The sequence below is a fragment of the Equus przewalskii genome, chromosome 23 (assembly GCF_037783145.1).
Source record: "Equus przewalskii isolate Varuska chromosome 23, EquPr2, whole genome shotgun sequence".
Classification (NCBI taxonomy): Eukaryota; Metazoa; Chordata; class Mammalia; order Perissodactyla; family Equidae; genus Equus; species Equus przewalskii.
The window spans coordinates 16158904-16181599 of NC_091853.1; the positions used below are offsets into that span (position 1 = coordinate 16158904).

At 36.4% G+C, this 22696-nt stretch overlaps 1 protein-coding gene across 3 annotated transcripts in view; it reads left to right on the forward strand.

Moving 5' to 3' along the window:
- The window catches only part of DHX9 (DExH-box helicase 9), a 48346-nt gene that overhangs the window by 12739 nt on the left and 12911 nt on the right, over positions 1-22696 (forward strand). For 2 of the 3 annotated variants that reach the window (XM_008521737.2, XM_070591096.1), the window contains 14 exons: positions 2320-2431; positions 3416-3528; positions 4121-4269; positions 6645-6691; positions 8552-8688; positions 9047-9136; positions 9232-9393; positions 9535-9612; positions 10330-10521; positions 13259-13400; positions 13833-13915; positions 18212-18368; positions 20709-20809; positions 22337-22550. In XM_008521737.2, the coding sequence (XP_008519959.1) occupies positions 2320-2431; positions 3416-3528; positions 4121-4269; positions 6645-6691; positions 8552-8688; positions 9047-9136; positions 9232-9393; positions 9535-9612; positions 10330-10521; positions 13259-13400; positions 13833-13915; positions 18212-18368; positions 20709-20809; positions 22337-22550 (1777 nt within the window). Of the gene's footprint in view, positions 1-2319; positions 2432-3415; positions 3529-4120; positions 4270-5671; positions 5809-6644; positions 6692-8551; positions 8689-9046; positions 9137-9231; positions 9394-9534; positions 9613-10329; positions 10522-13258; positions 13401-13832; positions 13916-18211; positions 18369-20708; positions 20810-22336; positions 22551-22696 lie in introns of those variants that run through there. The other variant, XM_008521745.2, reaches the window with a different exon arrangement.

Below are 22696 nucleotides of genomic sequence, written 5' to 3' on the forward strand. Positions count from 1 at the left end.
TGGTATAAAATAATAAATCTTTCAGTGAGGAAGATTGAAAATAAAGACATGAATAAAGCTATAGCAGGCAAATGAAGTACAAAATAAAATAGTAGCAAAACTAATAGCAAAATCAACTTTAAGGAAGAAAGCAGAAAAGACGTCAGTTCACAATGTACCAGTCCACCTAGCATTAGAAATGCTAGTGTATATATTGGCAAAACTAAAATGATAAATTGAGAAAGTAGCAAAGGGATGAAAAATGCTGAGGACACAGTGGGTCTGTATCACAACTGAGGTACTTTGAGCTTAGGAAAACCCTAGTCTTAAAAGGAGGATGCTGGCAAACCTGCCACCTGTCTTTATTATCCTCCTTGGGAAACAGTCTGCCTCCTACCCTGGAGGAAGATATTATCTCTGTCTTGCAAGGTTATTTGCTTTTTAAACATCCTTGAAAAGATGGTTAAACAGGACTTGGAGAAACACAACATATCCATGGAGAATTGTCTCACCAGATAGAAGACTTGATGAAATGTAGAGCCATACCATGTTTCTGGATGAAAGGTTATATAATAAGGTGTCAATCAGTTCATTATAAGGAAGTCAGTTCTCCCTGAGTCAATTATATAAATTTAATATATTATTTGATAAATTAGATTAAAAAGTTAATTGGGAAAAGTTATTACTGAAGAATAGCTAAGAAGAATTTGAGAAAGTTAAAAGTAGTTTTCATAATACTAGCTCCAAAATGAAAAAAAATACATATTAGAAGACAATGCCAAATAGGGTTCAGGATACTGAAGGCCATTTTATGCAGGATGACCAGGCAGAAACTAGATTTGACTACAGAAACAAAAACAAAATTTTGGGGGGGCAATAAGCATCATTAATAAAGTTAAGAGGAAAAGGGCAAGCAAAAATTATTTGTAACTTGTATGACAAAGAGTGAATGGCACTGAAATGTTAAATTCTTAGAAATTGATGAGAACAGTGAATGTCCAGATAGAATAATGGACAAAGAAAATGTAAATTAAAATAATAGGTTGCTATGACAAAAAATGAAACTAGTATATTATGATAAAGATGTAAGATGCATGCCATATTTCCCAGAATTGGAGAGGATGTGGGGAAGTAGATTCTCATAGATAGTGCTGGTGCAAGTATGGAAGTAAGCAACCTTTCTGTAGAGCACTAAGGTGCTTTTTAAAAGTTTGATGCCTTTTAACCCAGGAATTTCACTCCTATGAATTTTTCCTGAAAGAAATAAGCCAAAATACAGGGAGTTTATGGTAGTATTGTTTTATAATTTAAGATTGACTAGTCTAATGTCCATGAACATGTTATTACTTGAGTTATATGTAGTACATCCGTACAATGGAGTAGTAAGTCATTAAAACTCATGTAGACTGGGGCCAGCCCCATGGCGTAGTAGTTAAGTGTGGCATGTTGTGTTTTGACGGCCTGGGTTCATGGAGTTGGATCCTGGGCATGGACCTACACCAATAGTCAAGCCACACTGTGGCAGTGACCCACATACAAAATAGAGGAAGATTGGCACAGATGTTAGCTCAGGGCTAATCTTCCTCACCAAAGGAAAAAAAAAATTCATGTAGATCAGTATTTAAAGAAATAGATGACATACATAAAATATTTTACATTTGTTTTGAAACTTGATGTTCCCTCTCTCTCTGGAAATCTCTTTTCCCGGATAACTTGCTTCATATCTCTTCTCAGATGTTACCTAATGAATGCAGCTTTCACTGTTTGCTTTATTTAAATAGTGCTCTCTCACAGTCCTTATTTTTCTTTTCTGCTTTTTTTTTTCTAGAGTATTATGTCATACTTGGCATATTATGTATGTATTTATTGTCTATCTATCAGAATATAGAATTAGAATATAACTATTTGAATATAGCTCTCCAAGTACAGAACATTTGTCTGTTTTGTTCGTTGTTTTATCCTCAGTACTCAGAACAATGTCTACCATGTAAAGGGCTCCTAACATACTTCTTGAATGTTGAATATTATATGTATAAAGATATTAAGTTGAAAAAGTCAATTAACTATACAGCATAAACCTTTCCTTCTTTTTGTGGAACATTTTATATTTGTGTACATATTGTATATATAATCTCCAGATGGAGAATTATGGATAATTTTGTTACCCTTATTCTTTTCTTCCTGAAATGAGAATGTCATATTTTTTAATCACTGAAAACAAAGATGTTAATGTTATGGGGAGAAGAGGGGTGACACAAGGGCCTCTTTTAAGTATAAAATAGTTTACTAGTCCCTGTGAAGGTAAAATTACTGACACTACCTTGACTTTTCCTCTTGCAGGTAGCACCTCCTCCATCCCCACTTACTGATATACCTGACACAGCAAATACTGGTGGAGGTTTACCAACAACCATGGGAGGGCCACTTCCTCCACATCTGGCTCTCAAGGCAGGTAAGGGACTTGCATGTTTCCACATGACTGAGAATAAGATATACACAGTCTTGCTTGGTCATCATCTCAATAGTATAGAAAGAAATAGCTACAGTAAACTTGTAATGCCGAGAGAATCCAAGGCCTTCATAAATTTGCAGATACCATCAGATCATTTAATTTCTCTTATAAAGTGTGGTACAGCTTAAATCCTTGCTGTCATTAGCGTTTACTAATTTTTGATCTCTGGATAGATTTTGCATAGGCTAAAACATTTGATTAAAGGGTCTTATTTATTCCCCTTTTTGTTTCTAACTTACTCCTACCGAATATATTATATAGACTTGTTTACCTTGTGGATCCAAGCCATTGCTGAATTTGTTATATTATCAAAACTTCTATTGGAATGTCCACTGTAGGGTAGATTAACTAGGATATTAGCCAAATTACTTTAAATCTCAGATCCATGTATATATGAAACGAGAATAACAGTAGTAATTACTTTATAAGATTGTTGTGAGGAGTAAATTTTTTTAAAAGCTTGTAATAAACTTAGTAAAGTTAATAGTAACTACTGTTTTTAGTTACTGTCTCATTCATCACTTTCTCACACGTTTTCAGCTTCTCCTTATTTCCGTCATCAGCACTAGCAGTTAGCTTTCTTTCAAGATCATATTTAGCAAAGAAACAGTTTTATCATTTAATCAGTTATTACATATGTAGCAAATGAAAACCAAAGCTACATTGATAATGTATGACGGATTGTCAGTCACTTATGATCATTACTAGTGCTTTCGCCTGCATACCAGCCTTGGAATTAGCAATTTTGACCTCTACTTCAGTCATGTAACACTTTTCAAATAAGTCATGGAAATTTTGGGTCCATTTCTAAATAATTGAAACCTCCAATTTCTAATTATGGAGTGCCAAAAACTAAATTAGGACCATCCTTTAAAATATTTAGTTTGATTCATCAAGAGAACAAGCATTTTCTTTCCTTAATAGAAAATAATTCTGGAGTTGGGGCCTCTGGCTATGGTGTTCCTGGACCCACCTGGGATCGAGGAGCCAACTTGAAGGATTATTACTCAAGAAAGGAAGAGCAAGAAGTGCAAGCGGTAAGGTTATCACCCTATATTCAACTCCAGGAATGTGATTTAGGACTTAGTGCACAGCAGTATTTAAAATATTTGCAACTTAGTAATTTGATGATTGTTTTAAGTGGTTGAGACTGCTTGTACACACAAGATACCACAAACCTAGGCTAACCATTAAATCTGGTCACTAGCGTTACATATGAAATAAAACAGTATTTTTCCTGGTAGTAATAAAAGGTCTCCTCAAGTGCTTTATTGGAAATGTAGTCACCTCAGTAAACCTCATTTCATGAGCACTCATAGTGAAAAGGTCTTGATAGGACAGCTTACTTTTCCACTTAATATATTTAAAGTGTTAAAACTACAAAAAAAATTGTCAGAGATTTCCTAGTAACAGTTTAAATATAGTACATTAACAAATAGCTTGTTTGTACATTGGGGCCATGAGATGCAGTAAAAACTAATTCTGGCTCAGTTTTGACTAGTAAAATAGCTTTTCCATTATAAAGGATGGTACAAAGAAAGTATTGTTATAAATTTCTGTACTTTAAATATGCATAACTGAACTAAATAAAATTAGTGCAGCCAAATTTAATTATCATTGATTCAACAGACACTAGAATCAGAAGAAGTGGATTTAAATGCTGGGCTTCACGGAAACTGGACCTTGGAAAATGCTAAGGCTCGTCTGAATCAATATTTCCAAAAAGAAAAGATCCAAGGAGAATATAAGTACACCCAAGTGGGTCCTGATCACAACAGGTTTGCTTGTTTCACTCTTTCCCTTCTATAATAAGTTAGGGTTGTTTTGTCTATTCATTGTTCTATTTTTGTACATGTTATCTGGTTGAGTTTGTGAATTAGCAACAAATTGTGAAAAAGTATATACTTTGCACAAGAAAATTTGTCATTGATTTGTAATGTGCAGTTTACTATAGTTTCATTTATGAGTGTGATTTTAGCTGTGTTAAGTTGTTCTGCAAAAATATGCTGTTTGTTGTTGCTAAACTTTTAAGATTCTCATTTGAATTTGAGAGGCAAAAGTCATAGCCACAAGTGGTGATTTGTACGTAATTAACTTAAAAATCAGCCTGAGGTGGTGAGTTTATTCACCATGGTATTGTTAGAGGCAGTTATGATTATTTCTTTAATGGGTCAAGTTAGACACTTAAGGTTGAGAGTCTCAGAGGTAGATTGCAGTCTCAGAATTTCCCTTCAGCTTTGAAAGTTGCCAGCTCTCAAGAGTTCTGTTGTTGACGTTTTAAGGGCTTATTATAAAGCTGAAGGACAGCCTCAGTCTGTGAATTAAATTAACCTACTTTTATTGTTAAATTTATAAACTGAACATAAAGGGAGGTTGTTGTAACAGTGACAGTGTGTTTCTCAGCCTGCTTGCTGTTCTTCCTGAGAGCATTCCAGGGTGTAGTAATTATTACTCCCAGGAAGGCTCATATGGATTAGACTCTTCTGGGGGCACTATATTTTCATTGGAAGGGAGGGAAGGTTATAATGGAAACCTTCTTGATGATTTAATTTGCTGTCCTTTACTTATATGAAATAAATTATTCAAAATACATTAAAAGTATTTTCCTTGAAAATCAAAGTGTTCTCCCTTGGGTACATGTAGTAACCCTAAAATAATTATTACTAAAATAAAACTTTGACACTGTGGTCAAAATGATCTTCAGAGCATGGTTCCCTCTGCTGCCCACTGTTTTGTTCAATCCTGAATTCTCAAATACTTAATTCTGATGTCAGACTTTTAAAAACCCTTACAGGTTGTAAAGAAAAGATAACATTTGTTGATGATTTTACTTTTAATATTTTGTCTTTCTGAACCAATTGGGTTTAGTAGCATTTGGTGACCTTAAGAACAGTTAGATAAGTGTGGCTGAAGCTTGTTGTAAATTTTTTTTAACAGTATCTTACCATTGGCTTCTGATACAAAGAATTGAAGAATTCAGGATATGACGATGAGGGAGGCCAAAGACAGTTGGGGGAGCTAGGACAGCATTGCTCCTTGTATGTCTTTTATTTAAAGGCATAACAGACAGCAACACCAGAGGTCTGTGTTCATACACACATGTGCTACTGCTTAGGCTGAACTAAGCAATCACATGGGAAACTATTGTAAACTGATTTCTGGTGTCGCTGTTCCCCCTAGGTGGAGGAGAATGAGATTGAGTGCTGACTTTAAGCCTGGCTGAGAAACATACTGGCATCGGTGTCATTAATGAAAGGGTGGATGTTGTTCCCCTGAAAGCCAGTGGCCTTTGACCCCTGAAGCCGCTGTGCCTGAAGGTCAGTTCACAAGAGGTATAGGAAGGAGTCTTAACATTTATTTTTTTCTTAAGCCTCACCTAACCTTTTATTCACAGCACAAAGTCAAGGTTAGAGTATACCTGAACAGTGGAAGGACCAGAAAGCGTAGTTTTCAGAGGGTAGTTTTTCCCTCGTTAAAACCTAAATTCATTTCCTAGAATCTGCTGGCAATTTTAGTTATAATTTTCAAAAATACTTTGCTCTCCAGAACCTGAATTAAATAAATGTGATATAAATAAGCTAAACTTTTTATCAAGGGCTGCTTCCAACTGCAGGCAGATACCAGACCCCTGCCTCAGGAGCCACTGATATATGCATAGTGTTTGTGTGTCCATGTGTATGTGTGCCTGCATGCATATATTTAGCTTAGCTTAACAGATTGAAGTTATTACTGGGTGGCCTGTGCAAAGGGATCTTAAAATAATCACTATAATTTAGAGAGTTTTGGAGCTATTTTATTTTTTGGCCCCAAGCTAAGTAGAAAATTCCTCTTCATCGAGTGCATTATAGCTATTCAACTGCAACCTTTGCAATAAGGGTAAGAGTAAGTAAATACAGAATCTAAAACCCTAACATTTTCTTTTCGTAAACAATTGGCTCATGGACTTTGATTATAGCCGTCTTCTGCCATGTCATACATTATTTGAAGTTTACTTCAATACTTCATTTGTTCTAGGATCGAACAGAAATAAATGTTTACAGTGGTTTTTTTGCTGTGATTTGCCTAAGCAGTTGGAAACCTGCCTGATTTGGGAGTCCTGGATTTAGTAATTTCTAACAGAAATTCCTAACCTTGTTTGTGTATGTTGTTACAGGAGCTTTATTGCAGAAATGACCATTTATATCAAGCAGCTGGGCAGAAGTAAGTGTTACTGCTTCTCTGATACTCTGAGTCTTGTATAGTGGAATAATATTCACATTAAAGTCTTGAGCCACATATATGTAAGCTCTGTTAATTGAAAGAGTGCATGTTAGAAGGTGGCATCTAGGATGTTGTAGAATATTAGTAATTATATGAAGTAGAGGGCCCAGTTTGCATGTGAGGAAAAGAGTATGCCAGCATCATATTTCAAAGAGTAAGAGATGGTAGACTACTTAGGAGCCTGCTAGTGTCAAAGAACTTTAAAACATCTTTTTTATCTTTTTACGTGAAAGTGTTCCTTAGTATTCAGGTAAAACTAGCTAGGTGAAATTTAGAAAGGAGTGAATCAGATGATGAGATTAGAAGCCTAAAGGTGAATGTATAGCATTTAAGGGTCATAGAGTCAAGAACAAAAGGTGAGAAAGTTACCCTGAGTAGTAGATTGGGGTTATTCATAAAGGAAATAAAAAAGCAAAGACATGATGCGTGTATTCTTTATTCTTAGATAATATCTAAGTTTAAAGCAGGCAGTGTGTTAGCTTGAAAGTAAGGAACTAGCCCTGTGTACCTGGTTTTGTTACTAACAAAGTTTTGTGACTTTGAATAAATCGCACCTTACTTGCTGGACTCGATTTATTTATCTGCACATTGAGAGGAATGGCCTAAGATTCTTTCCAGCGTGAGAATTGTATGACTAACAATGATGATTTAAATTTAGTATATGAAAGACTTTCCTGATAGAATCAAACCTTTGAATGAGTCATCAGGAGATGATGTTGAATTCTTTATCCTAGACTTTAAAAATAAGTTATTTTGAATGGATGAAATGTTAAGAGGGTAAAGGCAGTCTGACTTCTGACAGCCCATTGATCTGACCATCATTAATTTGACTGAATTGGCTAATTAGGCAGGAAGGTATCTGTGCCCCTTCCGTGCTCTGTGTCATCTCTCCTAAAGCTGAATGATACTGGAGGAGAGGAATATAGCATTTTCTTTAAGGATATGAGTAACTACTAGATTCAGTCTAATGCCAGGATCAGCAGACTACAGCCCTCTGGCCAAATACAGCCCATTACCTGTTTTATAAATGACATTTTATTGGAACATAGCTACATTTGTTTATGTCAGGGGATAGCAAACTTCTGTAAAAGGCCAGATCATTTATATTTTAAGCTTTGCAGGTCACGTACATCACTTGTTATATTTGTCTTATTTTTACAGCTCTTTAAAAACATAAAAGCTGTTTTTAGTCCCTGGGACTGTAGTTTGTCAAACTCTAGTTTAAGTAGTGTGCATGGATGCTTTACACTTTTTTTTTTTTGAGGAAGATTAGCCCTGTGCTAACTACCTCTTTTTGCTGAGGAATACTGGCCCTGAGTTAACATCCATGCCCATCTTCCTCTACTTTATATGTGGGACACCTGCCACAGCATGACTTGCCAAGTGGTGCCATGTCCGCACCTGGGATCTGAACTGACGAACCCTGGGCCACCGAGAAGCGGAACGAGCAAACTTAACTGCTGCACCACCAGGCCGGCCCTGCTTTCACACTTTAAAGGCAGAGTTGAGTAGTTGTGATAGTGACCGTGTGGCCTGCAAAACCTAAAATATTTGTGAACTAGGTTATTTGCTGTTATAATGATGGTTTGTATGTAATCAAGATGGTTGGTTATTTAGTTGATAAACTGTATGAAATTGCTTTTGGTTAGCAGTTAGAATGAAAAAGAACTTAGAACCCGTGGCATACTCTGTATTTTAGTGTGGCTTTTGTACCTAAACCCCTAGTTGCTTATGCTAAGGTATTTATTTACTCAGATGATTTATCCTTCTGTCCTCGGTAATCCTGACCTTAAATTATAGGGATTTTTGCACGCGAACATGGATCAAATAAAAAACTGGCAGCACAGTCCTGTGCTCTGTCGCTTGTCAGACAACTCTACCATCTTGAAGTGATTGAAGCTTACTCTGGACTTACAAAGAAGAAAGAAGGAGAGACAGTGAGTCTTTAGACTTAGTAGCCCAAGGAGATATTATAAGATTCAAGTATTTGAAAACAACAAAACAGGGCAAGAAAAAGCAAACTGAAAAAAAAAAAGATTCAAGTATTTGGCTCAAGTTTAGTTTATAGTTTTAGTAGTCTTACCTCAAGACATGGAAATGGCGTAATTTTGTGTTCATAGTGGGTAACAAGTAAATAATTGGTGAAGTAATTCTTTCACGAAAGGGAACTGACTCATTGGCTTTAGGAATAGTGTAGACCTAGGGCTGACTGCGTATGTTTAACCCTGCCATAGTAGATGTGAGTAGTGCACATGTGTGTGTTACATGATTTTCATGACCATACTTTCTCTCTAGGTGGAGCCTTACAAAGTTAACCTCTCTCAGGATTTAGAGCATCAGCTGCAAAACATCATTCAAGAGCTAAATCTTGAGATCATTCCCCCGGTAAGCATACAGCTATTTATTTCACTTTTATATAGAACTTTCTAGTCAGATAAGCAACTGGTATTGCTTTTTCTGTTTTTCTTATTTTTCAATAGCCTGATGATCCTTCTGTGCCTGTTGTACTCAACCTTGGCAAATTGGCTCACTTTGAGCCGTCTCAGCGACAAAACCAAATGGGTGTGGTTCCTTGGTCACCTCCACAATCCAACTGGAATCCATGGACTAGTAGCAACATTGATGAGGGGCCCCTGGCTTATGTAAGTACAGCATTGTTTTTGAGATCAGACTCTTGTGTTTTACTCTTGCATGTACTTCAAAAGGATGTCTAGATAAAAAATAACTTCAGTTTGAGGCAGAGTTATGTGCTTTTGTTTGACTGTTGCCTTCCCATTTTACAGGCTACTCCAGAACAAATAAGCATGGACCTCAAGAATGAATTAATGTACCAGCTGGAACAGGATCATGATTTGCAAGCAGTAAGTCTGTGAAGTATTTAGACATATGGTGCCCAGAGCCTCAGAACTTTCTAAGTGTGGGCAAAAGGAACGTGAAGAATGTATTTTGCCCTTTCTAGGAAGGAAGATCAAAGATATTTTCTAAACTTCTAATCCTAGTTTCCTCTGAGGGTAGTTGTTGTCAGTTAAGCGCCTGTGAGTTTTAGTTAATATGAGTGGAAAGATTTGGAGTAATGCTCTTTTTTTGTTTTTGGTGTTTTTCACTATTTTATGAATAAAGCAATGTTGAAATGTTAGAAGAAAGGGAATGTATATGGAATGTTCAAGGAGAAAGGAGGAAAATAAGGGTGTGGACAAGGCCGCAAGATAGATTCTTCAGAAATTTAGTAAAAAAGAGGCAGTTCTATTAGAGATAGAAATACATACTTTTATGAGAAAGTATATTTTGAGTACTAAGCCAGTGGGAAGGAATACGTTTTTGCAGAGACAGCACATTTTTTTAACGTTAAGACAGTTACTTTGGGGGCCGGTCCTGTGGCCGAGTGGTTAAGTTCGCACGCTCTGCTTCGGTGGGCCAGGGTTTTGCTGGTTCGAATCCTGGGGTGCGGACAGACTATGTATTGGGGAGCTTAGGGAGAACAAGTAAAAGTAAAATCTTTAAAAAAAAAAAAAAAAGACAGTTACTTCTAATGTGTATATTGGTAGAAATCTGACTGAGGTGTAAATTTTCTAATATAGATCTTACAGGAGAGGGAGTTACTGCCTGTGAAGAAATTTGAAAGTGAAATCCTGGAAGCGATTAGTCAAAATTCAGTTGTCATCATCCGAGGTGCTACTGGATGTGGTAAAACCACACAAGTTCCCCAGTTTATTCTAGATGACTTTATCCAGAATGACCGAGCAGCAGAGTGTAATATTGTAGTCACTCAGGTAAGTAGCGAGCCAACTTACAAAGGTGTGTATCTGGTGTGGCTGCAGTTTGAGAGGTGGAAATACCTGTAGGCTACTTAAGCCGTATGTGAAAAGGTGGCTCTACAGGTACTGATAGATGTTTTATCGGTGAGCCTTGCTTTGTATTTATTCACTGTGGGACGGTATGTAAAACAATTATGGAAGCACAGGAGATCAAGGGAAAAGGGGTAAATTATTCAAGGGATACGAAGATCAGCTTCTTCATAGGCTGTCAAGTGGCATCCAGTCTGGGAAGTGTTGAAACATTCATTAGTAGTCTTAGATTAAGCAGTGTTCTCCCACACAAAATGCCTATCCTGCCAGTCTTTATAATGAGCTAAGAATTATCATAAGGATTAGATTACTTTTTAATTGCCTTTTTTCTGAGCATAGTACATACGCCTTGGGAAAAAATTAGCCAATAGAGTAAATTTTAAAAGAAACGAAAGCCCACTCAAGATCCCACCATCCAGAAGAAATCATTTTACTTTTAGTCTTTATCCTTTCAGACTTTATTGTATACAAGCTGCATGTACACCATCTTAACCTGTCCCTGTTATGTAAACGTTGTGGCGTTAGAGCAACAGCGTAATTATTTAATGACTTTATAATTTTCCATTTTATGCTTATACCCTTATTCTTAAATGATGGAAGATTTTTAAAGATTCTTCCTAATATTTTGGTATTACATATGCTGTGATGAACGTACTTGCGCATAGATCTTTATACACTTGTTTGATTATTTCATTGGAATAAATTCCTAGATGTAGGATTATCGGATCAAAGGGTGTGCGTATTTTCACTTTTTTGCACTTTGCCATACTGCCCTCAGGAAAAATCACACAGATTTCCAGTCGAGTCAGTTGTAAATAAAAGAAGTGCTTCTCTTTAGAATGTATTTTAAATATTTTCGTTTTACAGACAGGGCCGTTGAGGAAACTAGAAGCTGCTAAGTCAGAGAAGCATATAAAATATGAGGAGGAGATTGTAGGGTCATTTGTTTCTTTGTTGTTGAGTCTTGATATTGATGTTTTCTGTTCATACTCAAGGAAATTTGGTCAGTAGGGTGTCTGAAGATGGTTGTTTCAAGGTGATAAAAGCAACCCCTGAATTCCCAGTAGCGTTATGGTTACACCTCAGGAGAGTCAAATTTCCTAGTGAATTTCAAGTTCTTCTAGAAGCCAGTTATTTAGTAGACATGTTGAAAACTGTAGGAAAAACAAAAGTAGAGAAAGTAGTATTGAGCATTTACCTGTTTATAGAATGCAAAGAACTTCTTTAAAGGATCCAGAAAACTTTGTATTTTATATCTCTAGTGAAATATCATTCTTACATTCCCTCGCATGGCTATGAGCAGAACTCTCTTGATGGACAGACAGAGTTCAGTCCTTCGTGTGACACTATTACTGAGGGCTGGTGAGGTGCAGAGTACTTATCAGAGTGGTCAATAAAAGCTAGCCTAGTTCAGCAAGTCAAGGCACATAAACCAGACAAAATACGAGGTCAGGAAAATTCAACACAGTATGTTCAAGAAGGCATCTTTTAATCCCTTATTTTTGTGGACAGAATAAATACGAACTAGCTGATTGTACACTTACCTGTATTTGTTACTAACCCCATATCCTAAGGGACCCTTGTATTAGGGATATAGAAATTAATAAATTGTATTTTGTGTTAATTCAAAGGATATTGATAGCTATAGTGAAGTTATTGGGTTTTTGGTTTTTTGGTTTTTTTTAAGATTGTGTTAGCCTCTGATTTCCTAAATAGTCTTGTCGTAACTTGGAATGTCATCATGTAGGTACTGAGCTAAATATGAAACTCAGAAAGTTTTCTCAAGCAAGGAACTAAAATACAACCTGACATTAGGAACTTTTTCACACAATAAACTCCAAAACAACTTAGAAGCATCTGGTCTTTATAAATCTGTATGTCCCTCCATAGCTGTACCTTTAGGGCATCGTAATAGGCGTAGTATCCACGAAGTAAATATTGTTTTGTGTACTTAGAAGATAAGGAACCCTAAGGAACAGTTTTCAGAAAAATGAAGGCCCAAAGCTTAAAACATTAACCTGTAGCATTCCCTTTAGGGTTCAGCATATTTGTTGCTGGAAACAGTAGTATACAGTTTTTCTTGATATGTAAGCTCATCAAAGACAGGAGTGATTTCATTCAGTTTCCTCTCTCTTGCACCTTCTGTGGCACCTGTTGCAAATATGCAATGAATGCTTACCTTGTGAGTTAATAAGTGAATGAAAGGTGGCTGCAGTAGATTTGGCATAGAAGATTGTTCACCTTCCTAATACCCATATATCTCAGTTAAGTAATTTTCTAAACGTATGCCTTCACTGTGGTAGGCAGTTACAAGAAAAGTTACATGCACGCTCTGCCCCCTTCCCTACTGGAAAATCACTCTGCATATCATTAAGAGTTTGGGCCAATGGTGGAGAAATTTGATTTTCTATAAAAACCTTGGAGTCATTTTATATACAAAATGAAAAACAGCATTTTTTGAGTGTCTGCCATAGAATTAACTGGTAACATTTTTTGTCCTGATTTTTTTCTTTAATAAGATTTGGAGCTTCCTAAGGATAACATTACTATTGGTTCTGTTGTTTACTGGGACAGATTTACTACAATAATTTAATAATTCTAATAAACAAATGTAACTGCAATTTTGTAGCTTTTATATCAGTTTTCTTTTTCCTTGTCTCAGCCCAGGAGAATCAGTGCGGTTTCTGTGGCCGAGCGAGTTGCATATGAGAGAGGAGAAGAGCCCGGAAAAAGCTGTGGCTATAGTGTTCGATTTGAGTCTGTACTTCCTCGCCCTCATGCCAGTATAATGTTTTGTACCGTAGGTCAGTAATGAGTTTTATTTTAGTGTTTCATTTGTGTTTTGTATTGTATTGTTTGTGAAGAACACTCGGTAGCAACACAAAATGGCTGGAAATCCAGGAGCCAATCGCAGGATTCTTAAGTAGAACTTTTGGCAGTTTTTTCCTTCATGGATAGTATGTACCTGCTGGTGGATATAGCTCAGAGAAAATGAAATACGTTACTAGAGTTCTGTCTTTGAATAGACAAATGTGTTCATTAAACAAATGTGTTTCAGAGTACACTAAAGCCTTTTTAATAATTTAAATATACAAGTGATTATTTCTTTCCTAAATTGATGCTTGGGGTTATATTAGTTGAAGCATAGTTGTCTAGAATTTGTTTCTTTGCACTTTTCTATGCCCCCCTACTTTAATCAAAATAGAAACTCATCTCCAGTTGTTTTTCTTTTCAAGGTGTGCTCCTAAGAAAATTAGAAGCAGGCATTCGAGGAATCAGTCATGTAATTGTAGATGAAATACACGAAAGAGACATAAATGTGAGTAACTTGAGCGTTATAGTAAGATACTGATCCTAATATTCTGTACAAAGAGAAATCAAAGTAGAGTCTTTGTTTTATTTCCCTTTTCTTCATGCTTGCGTTTTCTTTTTTTTTTTTTTTTTTTTTTTTTTTAAGAGGAGAATGATGATTTTTTTTTTTTTTTTTTTTTTTATTTTTTTTTAAAGATTTTATTTATTTTTTTTTTCCTTTTTCTCCCCAAAGCCCCCGGTACATAGTTGCGTATTCTTCGTTGTGGGTTCCTCTAGTTGTGGCATGTGGGACGCTGCCTCAGCGTGGTCTGACGAGCAGTGCCATGTCCGCGCCCAGGATTCGAACCGACGAAACACTGGGCCGCCTGCAGCGGAGCGCGCGAACTTAACCACTCGGCCACGGGGCCAGCCCCCATGCTTGCGTTTTCTATCAAAACTATGAACTTCAGTCACCTAAGATGTTGGACACCTTTTTTTTAGCAAGGCCATTAAGCCTGTTTTTCCTTTATTAAACTCACACAATTCTAAAAGCGATTAGTAAGTATAGGGACCAACCCTGTGGCTGAGTGGTTAAGTTTGCATGCTTCGCTTCGGTGGCCCAGGGTTTCATGAGTTCAGATTGTGGGTACAGACGTGGCACCTCTCATGAGGTCATGCTGAGACAGCATTCCATATAGCACAACCAGAGGCACTCGCAACTAGAATATACAACTATGTACTGGGGGGCTTTGGGGAGAAGAATAAGAAAAAAAAGAAGAAGATTGGCAACATGTTAGCTCAGGTGCCAGTCTTTAAAGAAAAAGTATAATAGCAGTGCTCAGTAAGAACTAGCATAATTCAGCAACTGAACTAATGTTTATGACTATGAATAGATAATGGAATTTTAATAATCAGTTTTTCTTTGAATTGGAGATTTTATAATTTTAAAATTTAATATAATTAATAATGTCGTCTTGGATGTTTACAGCTCTTATCTTTTTTAGATGTTAATGATAATCCTGCCAGAATTAGGAAAAAACTAGAATTTCATCCCCTTTCTTCTTCTGGTCCTTGGCAGAACTTGTATAGAATTAACTTATTATATAATTGTATAATTCAAAAATTGATACTATAAAGCAATGACTTGCTTTTATACCACTATTTTACATATCCAAACAGGTGTTATTGGATGGGGACAGTATGTCATTCAAACTGTCACCAGACTCCTATTCCGCAAAACATTCATCGGAAGGCCTCCTCTTTAGAAAATACTTTTACAGCCATTGTTGTTAATCATCTTTAGTTTTGCCAAAACTTTGACCTTTATGATTGAGCTAAAGGAAGTAAGAAAGTTTGGATGGTTTATCAGATGGCTTTTTAAATCAGAAATTTTTGCTAATTTTTGTCATTGAGGCTAAAATTTTTGCTGTTTTTGTCATTCAAAATCGCTTGAACTCTTTATAGGTTTTTTTTTTCTAATTAGTTAAAATTATTCAATATTGTCTAACTAGCATGGTAACATACCAGTATTCTTAAAGTTTAAATTATTCCAAATCATACTGAAAACATAATGGATTATCATTGCAGTTTTCGTAAGAAAAATTAAGTGGTTTTGGTCAACTTTCCTGGAAAGACTGTCAGGTCTATACTAATATACCATTCACAGTGAAAAATGCCTTTGCAGAAACTTTTTATGTTCTCTTTCAGATGAACCTTAGCTAAATTTGTCACTTTATGGGGAACACCCAAAGGAACTTAACAGACCAATTATTTTAAACAGTGGGAGAATAGGAAAATTTAACAATGTGGCTGAATAGAAGATTAATACACAGAATTCAGTTGCATTATATATATTATAAACGAACAGCTAGAAAACAACTAAAAAGATACCATTGCAGTAGTCAGTATGTCAAGTACCTAAGAATAAATCCAGCAAAAAGACATGCATGATCCCTATAAGAAAAATAAAACTTTATTACAGAACATTAAAAAAGACCAGATCATGTTCTTGGCTAGGAGGACTGAATATTATATGGATGTCAGTTGTCCCCAAGTTGATCCACAGTTTGAATGCAATTCTAATCAAATTCTCAGCCGGATTTTTCACAGAATTTAATAGGCTGATTATAAATACTTATGGGTAAGATGTATGGCAAAATATAACCAGGACTTCTGAATAAGAGCAGAATGGAAGGTCTTGCTTTACAGATATGAAGACTTAATTTGAAGCTATAATAATTAAGGTAGTATAGTATGTGGATTGACAGTTTGACCAGTGGAATAATACAGAGTGTAGAAACAGATTGTGTGTTGTATGCAGCTTTGGTCTAAGAGTGATGGCATATCAGATCAGTGGAAAAGGGAGTGGGCTATTTAATAAATGGAGCTAGAAACATGGTCATCCATAAGGAGATAGTTGAAATTGGATCCTTACTTCGTAACCAAACACGGAAATCAACTCCAGATAGATTAAGGATTTAAATGCCAAGGCAATTTTAACTCTTGAATAGAAAAATCTATTCAAGTAAACATCTAAACAGCACTATCTGATAGAAATATACTCTGAGCCACATAAGTAATTTTTAATTTTCTAGTTACGTATTTTAAGATGAAACAGGTGAAATAAGCTCAGTATATCTACATATTTTCTACATGTAGTCAATATAAAAAAATATATTGAGATATTTTACACACTTTTTGATCTTAAGTCTTCAAAATATGTGTATTTTATGCTTACAGCACATTTCAACTCAGATTAAGCACATTTCATATCCTCAGCCACGTGTGGCCAGTGGCCACTGTACTAGGTAACATAGTTCTAGATCTTCTGGAAGGATTTCTTAAAATGTGAAATACACTAAACATGAAATAAAAGACTGATGTATTTGTCTATATTAAAATTAGTTGTTCATTCAAAAGATAATTTAAGGTACACCGCAAGCTAGAAGATTCTAATGTAGCCAACAAAATTTTAATATAGAAATATGTAAACACCACCTACAAATCAGTAAGAAAAGTACAGACGACTCAATAGAAAATAAGCAAAAAATACAAACAGACATTTTACAAAAGAAAGCACATGTTTAGCTAATAAACATGAGGTGGTGTTCAGTCACATTGGTGAATAGGAAAGTTTAGATCAAGACTATAATAAAGTACTTACTACTTTATATCAATTTGACTAATAAAATTTAAGTGGTGATGCCAAGTGTTAGAGAATATGAGGATTAGCAGGATCTCTTATCCACTGCTCATGGTGGTATGTGAATTGATGGAACCACTTAGGCGAATAGTTCAGCATTGTCTCCTGAAGTTCAACATTTACACACCCTTTAACTTTATAGTTCCATATCCACACTTAGCTATAGAAGCTTACATATGTCGAGCAGAAGACATGAACAAAATGTTCATAGTGGCAAATGTTCACAATAATAAAATCCTGGAAACAACTCAGATACCTTGAGTAGGTACCACCAGATACCGACTGGTGAATTAATTGTTATATTCACACATTGGAGTATTAAACAGTCATCAGAATAACTGTAGTAACACTTAGGGATGAATCTTAGCAGTACTATAGTATGTAGAAAAGGAAATCCCAAAAGATTATATAAAATATCATGTTCCTGTAAAGTTAAGAATAGGTAAATTTAAAAACATATTTCTACATATGTTTATATATATATATATTTTAGGTATCTGTATACATGAGAGGAAAGTTATGGAAAGGAATAATAAAAGATTCAAGATGGTGATTTTCTTTAATTGAAGGAGGCAGAGTGATGGGCGAGAGGACTACACAGCCAGAGAAAAGTTTTATCAGAGTTTTAGCTTCTGTGTTGTTAGGTGGGCTAAAGGATACTTTGCGTTATTAAATAACAAATGTCTTGGCCATTATTTTGTTTGATTGAACCAAATATGACCTTTTCAGTATTTTTAAGATTAACTTTACAGGTGATTGGATAACTGATTTTTGGCTCATCGTGGCTTTCCCCTTTTCTCTAGTTAAAGTTTGTGCCTACATAAATTTCCTTGAAAAGTCTTAGGTGAATTCTTTGCTCTCGTTAGTGTTTGTTTCTCTTCCCTTCCCATACCCACATAGCACTCATTTCTAATCCCAACAGCTGTTAGACTACAGGTGTTCTTAAAAATACCGTTAACTGCATCCCATTGTAACCCTTTATCTTAACACTTCTACAAGCCACCTAAGAAACCGAGTTTCACTGATGTCTTGTGGCTGTATAGCACAAGAAATCCTTTAGGTCTCTCATTAGCACAGACTTACTATGCAATTTTTGTTTCATTTGTGTTTGTGTTTTAATAGACTGACTTCCTTTTGGTAGTGTTGCGTGATGTGGTTCAGGCTTATCCTGAAGTTCGCATTGTTCTTATGTCTGCTACTATTGATACCAGCATGTTCTGTGAATATTTCTTCAATTGCCCTATCATTGAAGTTTTTGGGAGGACTTACCCAGTTCAAGGTAAGTATTGTGGGAGTCAGGTGGGAGGGCGAACATCTTTTGTGCAGTAGTGTTTGGATTTTCTTAATTCTGGAGATTGGAGTAGTAGTCTAAAGGATATTTAAAATACTGGCCACATTGGACTATTAGATGCATCGTAGTATCTTGGGATTTTAGTTGAGCAGCAGTGAGTACAATCTGAGGAGGAGAACAAGTTTCATTCACTGCTTGAGGAATTTGCATATCCAGTAAACTTCCTGGCCTTTACTTAGAGCCAAACTTAACTTTTAAAATTATATACAGTCAAGTGTGAATCAATATGGCCTATAGACTTCATGGGAAATACTGTTAAAAGTTCACGCAGCCAGGGCCGACTTAACAAGAGAATCATTCTTAGAGCCAGAGCAAGCAGATTTTGAAATGAGATTAAGTAGTGTTTCAAGGTCAAGTATTTCTGAGTAGCTAAGAGCTTCTTTACTTCCTTTAGAAGTTTTATCATCACCATCTTCTAGGAAAGTCATGTAGTAGCTTGGTTAAAAAAATGTATTACAGGGCCAGCCGTGGTGGGCTAGTGGTTAAGTTCAGCACACAGTGCTTTGGTGGCCAGGGTTCAGTTCCCAAGAACAGAGCTACGCTGCTTGTCTGTCAGTGGCTTTGCTGAGGTGGTGGCTCACATACAAATAAAAAGGAAGATTGGCAGTGGGTGTTAGCTGAGGGCAGATCATCCTCAGCAAAAAATTAAAAAATAGTCTAATTGAGGGCTTGAAAATAAGCTGAAAAATTTGCAGTGCAGATATGAAATGATGAGTAGGTACATAAGGGTTCTGATTTTTGAAATTCGAAAGTAAGGGTAGCTCTGAGAAGCCAATGCAGTTGTATCTTACGAGGGTACAGGTTAACAATTCTAAAACTGCTTTACGTGTATACTGGGATTGAAAAAATAAGTAAATGGATGTTAGGTGGTGGGAACCAGGTTTATCTTTGGAGTGAGAGGTTACAAGAAAGGAGGGAAGGCTTGAAGGAACCATGTGGTACTGGATTATAGTTGGAGACGTCAGTGAGAATTTGTGTTTAGATACAAATGGATAGGTACAGAAGTAATTATAGATGTGTGTGGATACATGGGTTAGTATACATACATATTTCCTAGCTCTGTCTGCTGAGTAGGCCTAGAAGCAGTGACATCCCAGTAGTAGGGAACATGCCCAACATCCAGATCTTATTTCCAATACGGTCTCCAATTAAAGGAACCAGTTGTCCTTGGAGAAATGGGTGATTCTAAGGCTGAAGCAGTGACTATACAAGATGAACCTGGAGCATCTTGCAGTGCCTGAAAGTAAGAAAGTGCTTTAAAACAGCACACAATAATGGGAACAAAGGGGACAGAAGAGCCAACCTGAAAGCTGTTAATGGTCAAAGCTGGAATAATTTGAGCAAAAAACCAAAATAACATAGTGCTGGATTATAACCCTAAGTATAAAATATAAATACCTATGGATCTATATGATGGTTGAAGAAATAAATAGGTAATAAAGACAAACCTCTCATATGGAAGAATTCCAAAAAACTTATATGGATACTCTCCCTCTCCCTCAAAAAATGTGAAGCTTAACTCCCTATCCATTGAGTGTACTGTGCTTAATGACTTGCTTCCAAAGAGTAGAAGATTGATGGGGGAACTGAGAGTAACTTAACGGTGGAGTAACTTGACAGACACTACAGTCCTCAGGTAAGGAAGTTTAACATCATCAGTGATGAGTCACGTTGATAGTATGTACCCTTGATGTATTGTGATGAGAATGGCACTTTGGGGCACTTAGGGTACAGAGGTGAAATGTTTAGATTATGGGACACATCTGGGCCCATCAGACAACCTCAGGAGCATAATTGATCAGCCAGATGTTCCAACCTTTGCATTGAGGTCCTTCTTCAGAGTAGTAACTAAAAGGAACCCATTTTATGTGTACATTCTGGTAGAGGAAGGATGGACTGTGGTATGTTACTGTATTGACATTACTTCTTTGTACATGTACCTCCCCCACCGTGGGAATGTACAACGTAGTGCACATGCACAATAGGCATTCCGTGAACTCCTTGACTGAATATTGTATATAGAGGATAGCCTGACTGGCTTTGTAGGAACGTGTAATAAGATACCTCACCGTCCTCCAAGGTCCAAGAAGTGGGAACACTGAGTTTGATTGGGAAAAGAGGCTATTGCCACTAGAATTTGTTGGCAGTTTTGAAGAATCAGATTGAAGGGTATTAAGGTAATTTTGTATTAGGAGTTCGAAAATGAGTTTTACAGACTGCTGCATTCTGAAAGTTGGTAGTACTTACCTAACTGGATTGTCCTGGCAGAATATTTTTTGGAAGACTGTATTCAGATGACCCACTTTGTTCCTCCACCAAAGGACAAGAAGAAGAAGGATAAGGAGGAGGATGGTGGTGAGGATGATGATGTAAGTGAATTTCATGAAGAACTTTGATTTTGGGCAAATGATTGTAGGGAAGAGAATGATTTTAGTTAAAAACATACAATGAGTTAGCATTATAAAAAACTTTTTAATGGGGCTGGCCTGGTGGCACAGCGGTTAAGTTTGCACGTTCTGTTTCAGCGGCCCAGGGTTTGCCAGTTCGTGGGCATGGCACCGCTTAGCAAGCCATGCTGTGGTAGGCGTCCCACATATAAAGTGGAGGGAGATGGACACGGATGTAAGCTCAGGGCGAGTCTTCCTCAAAAAAAAAAAAAACTTTTTAAAAAACTGACTACAATGTCTGTCTTTGAATTGACTCATTTCACTCCAAAGAGTTCCACATTCAATGACAAGCTCTTTTCATACTCTGAGTTAAATCATCTCTGGCATGAAGATCAAAACAAAAGAAGAGGAAAGGGTAAGATGGTTAAAGGCCCCATGCAGCTAGAGATAACTCCATTTTATAAGGCTTTGGCTACTCAGTTTTCCATGGGCCGAAGCACCTGGGAAACAGGTAAAAGGCAGTCTTGTGCCCCACCCCAGTCCTACTAAATCAGAATCTACATTTCAATAAGATAATCCAGATGATCCATGTGTACGGTAAAGTTGAAGAAGCAGCAACTGTAGATTAGAGAGACTGTATGGTGATGACATTATCAGATGGAGAGAGTTTTAAACTAGAGCGTAAGGAGGGGGTTCCTAAGAAGAAACAGTAAAGAAAAGCGACAGTTACTCTGTAGTGCTTGAGAATTGGACCCAGGATAATATAAAAATGCATCTTGGAGCTGGAAATTTGAACAGAATGAATAGTGTAAGACAGCCAGCAATGCAGAATTTGATAGAAAACAACCTGGGATTGGGTATTTTTAATCAGAAGACCTCAAGGATGTAAACAAATAGCAAATAGAAAGCTTATCAGAGGAAAAGAAGACCAATTTTAACAGCTTTGTTTGTTATTACTGAAGGCTTGGTTTATCATTGATTCTAAGGCAGACTTTTTGGAAAATACCACATTATTTCAGAAATAGGTGGAAATGATCAAATACCCTGCCTGCAGGACACTTGTCTAAGAATTAAAGGACTTAATATTTGGCATGAGATGAGCCTGGAAATCACACAGGAAGGCATTGTGTATAGATGAAGTAATTATATAGGGATTGATACACAGAGAGGATCCTAGGAACAGTTCATTAATCAGTAAGGAAAGTATTTTTGAAAAACCGAGAGTTTTTAGTCCCAAGAGTTAAATATTCTTGGTAGAAGGAGCCATTAGAAGTTTCAGAGGCAAATTTAAGAGTTTGTGCTTGAATTTTAGTCATGTTCTATGGGAAATATTACTCAGTAGAAAAATTTGGTATGTCAACCAGTAGGTTCTACATTTTTGGAAATTAAATTACTATATGCTAGATGTGACTTATCAGAATTAATAAGGACATTGGGTGTCATTTGAATGTTACCTCATGAGCTGTAGTAATTGAGACAGTCCAGAATATATCTCCCTATTTTTTGTAGGCAAATTGCAACCTGATCTGTGGTGATGAATACGGTCCAGAAACAAAGATGAGCATGGCTCAATTGAATGAAAAGGAAACTCCTTTTGAACTCATTGAGGCTCTACTTAAGTACATTGAGACCCTTAATGTTCCTGGAGCTGTGTTGGTTTTTCTGCCTGGCTGGAATTTGATTTATACTATGCAGAAGCATTTGGAAATGAATCCGCATTTTGGTGAGTCTTTGAATTCTCACATATTTGAGAGAGAAAAATGAGTATTTTTGCTTGTGCTGTAGCCAAAATGTGAAAACAGAATTTAGTGTTGTGTCAGTTTTTGAATAAAAAGATGCATAATGTAGAGCAGTTTTAAACTAGGCTCC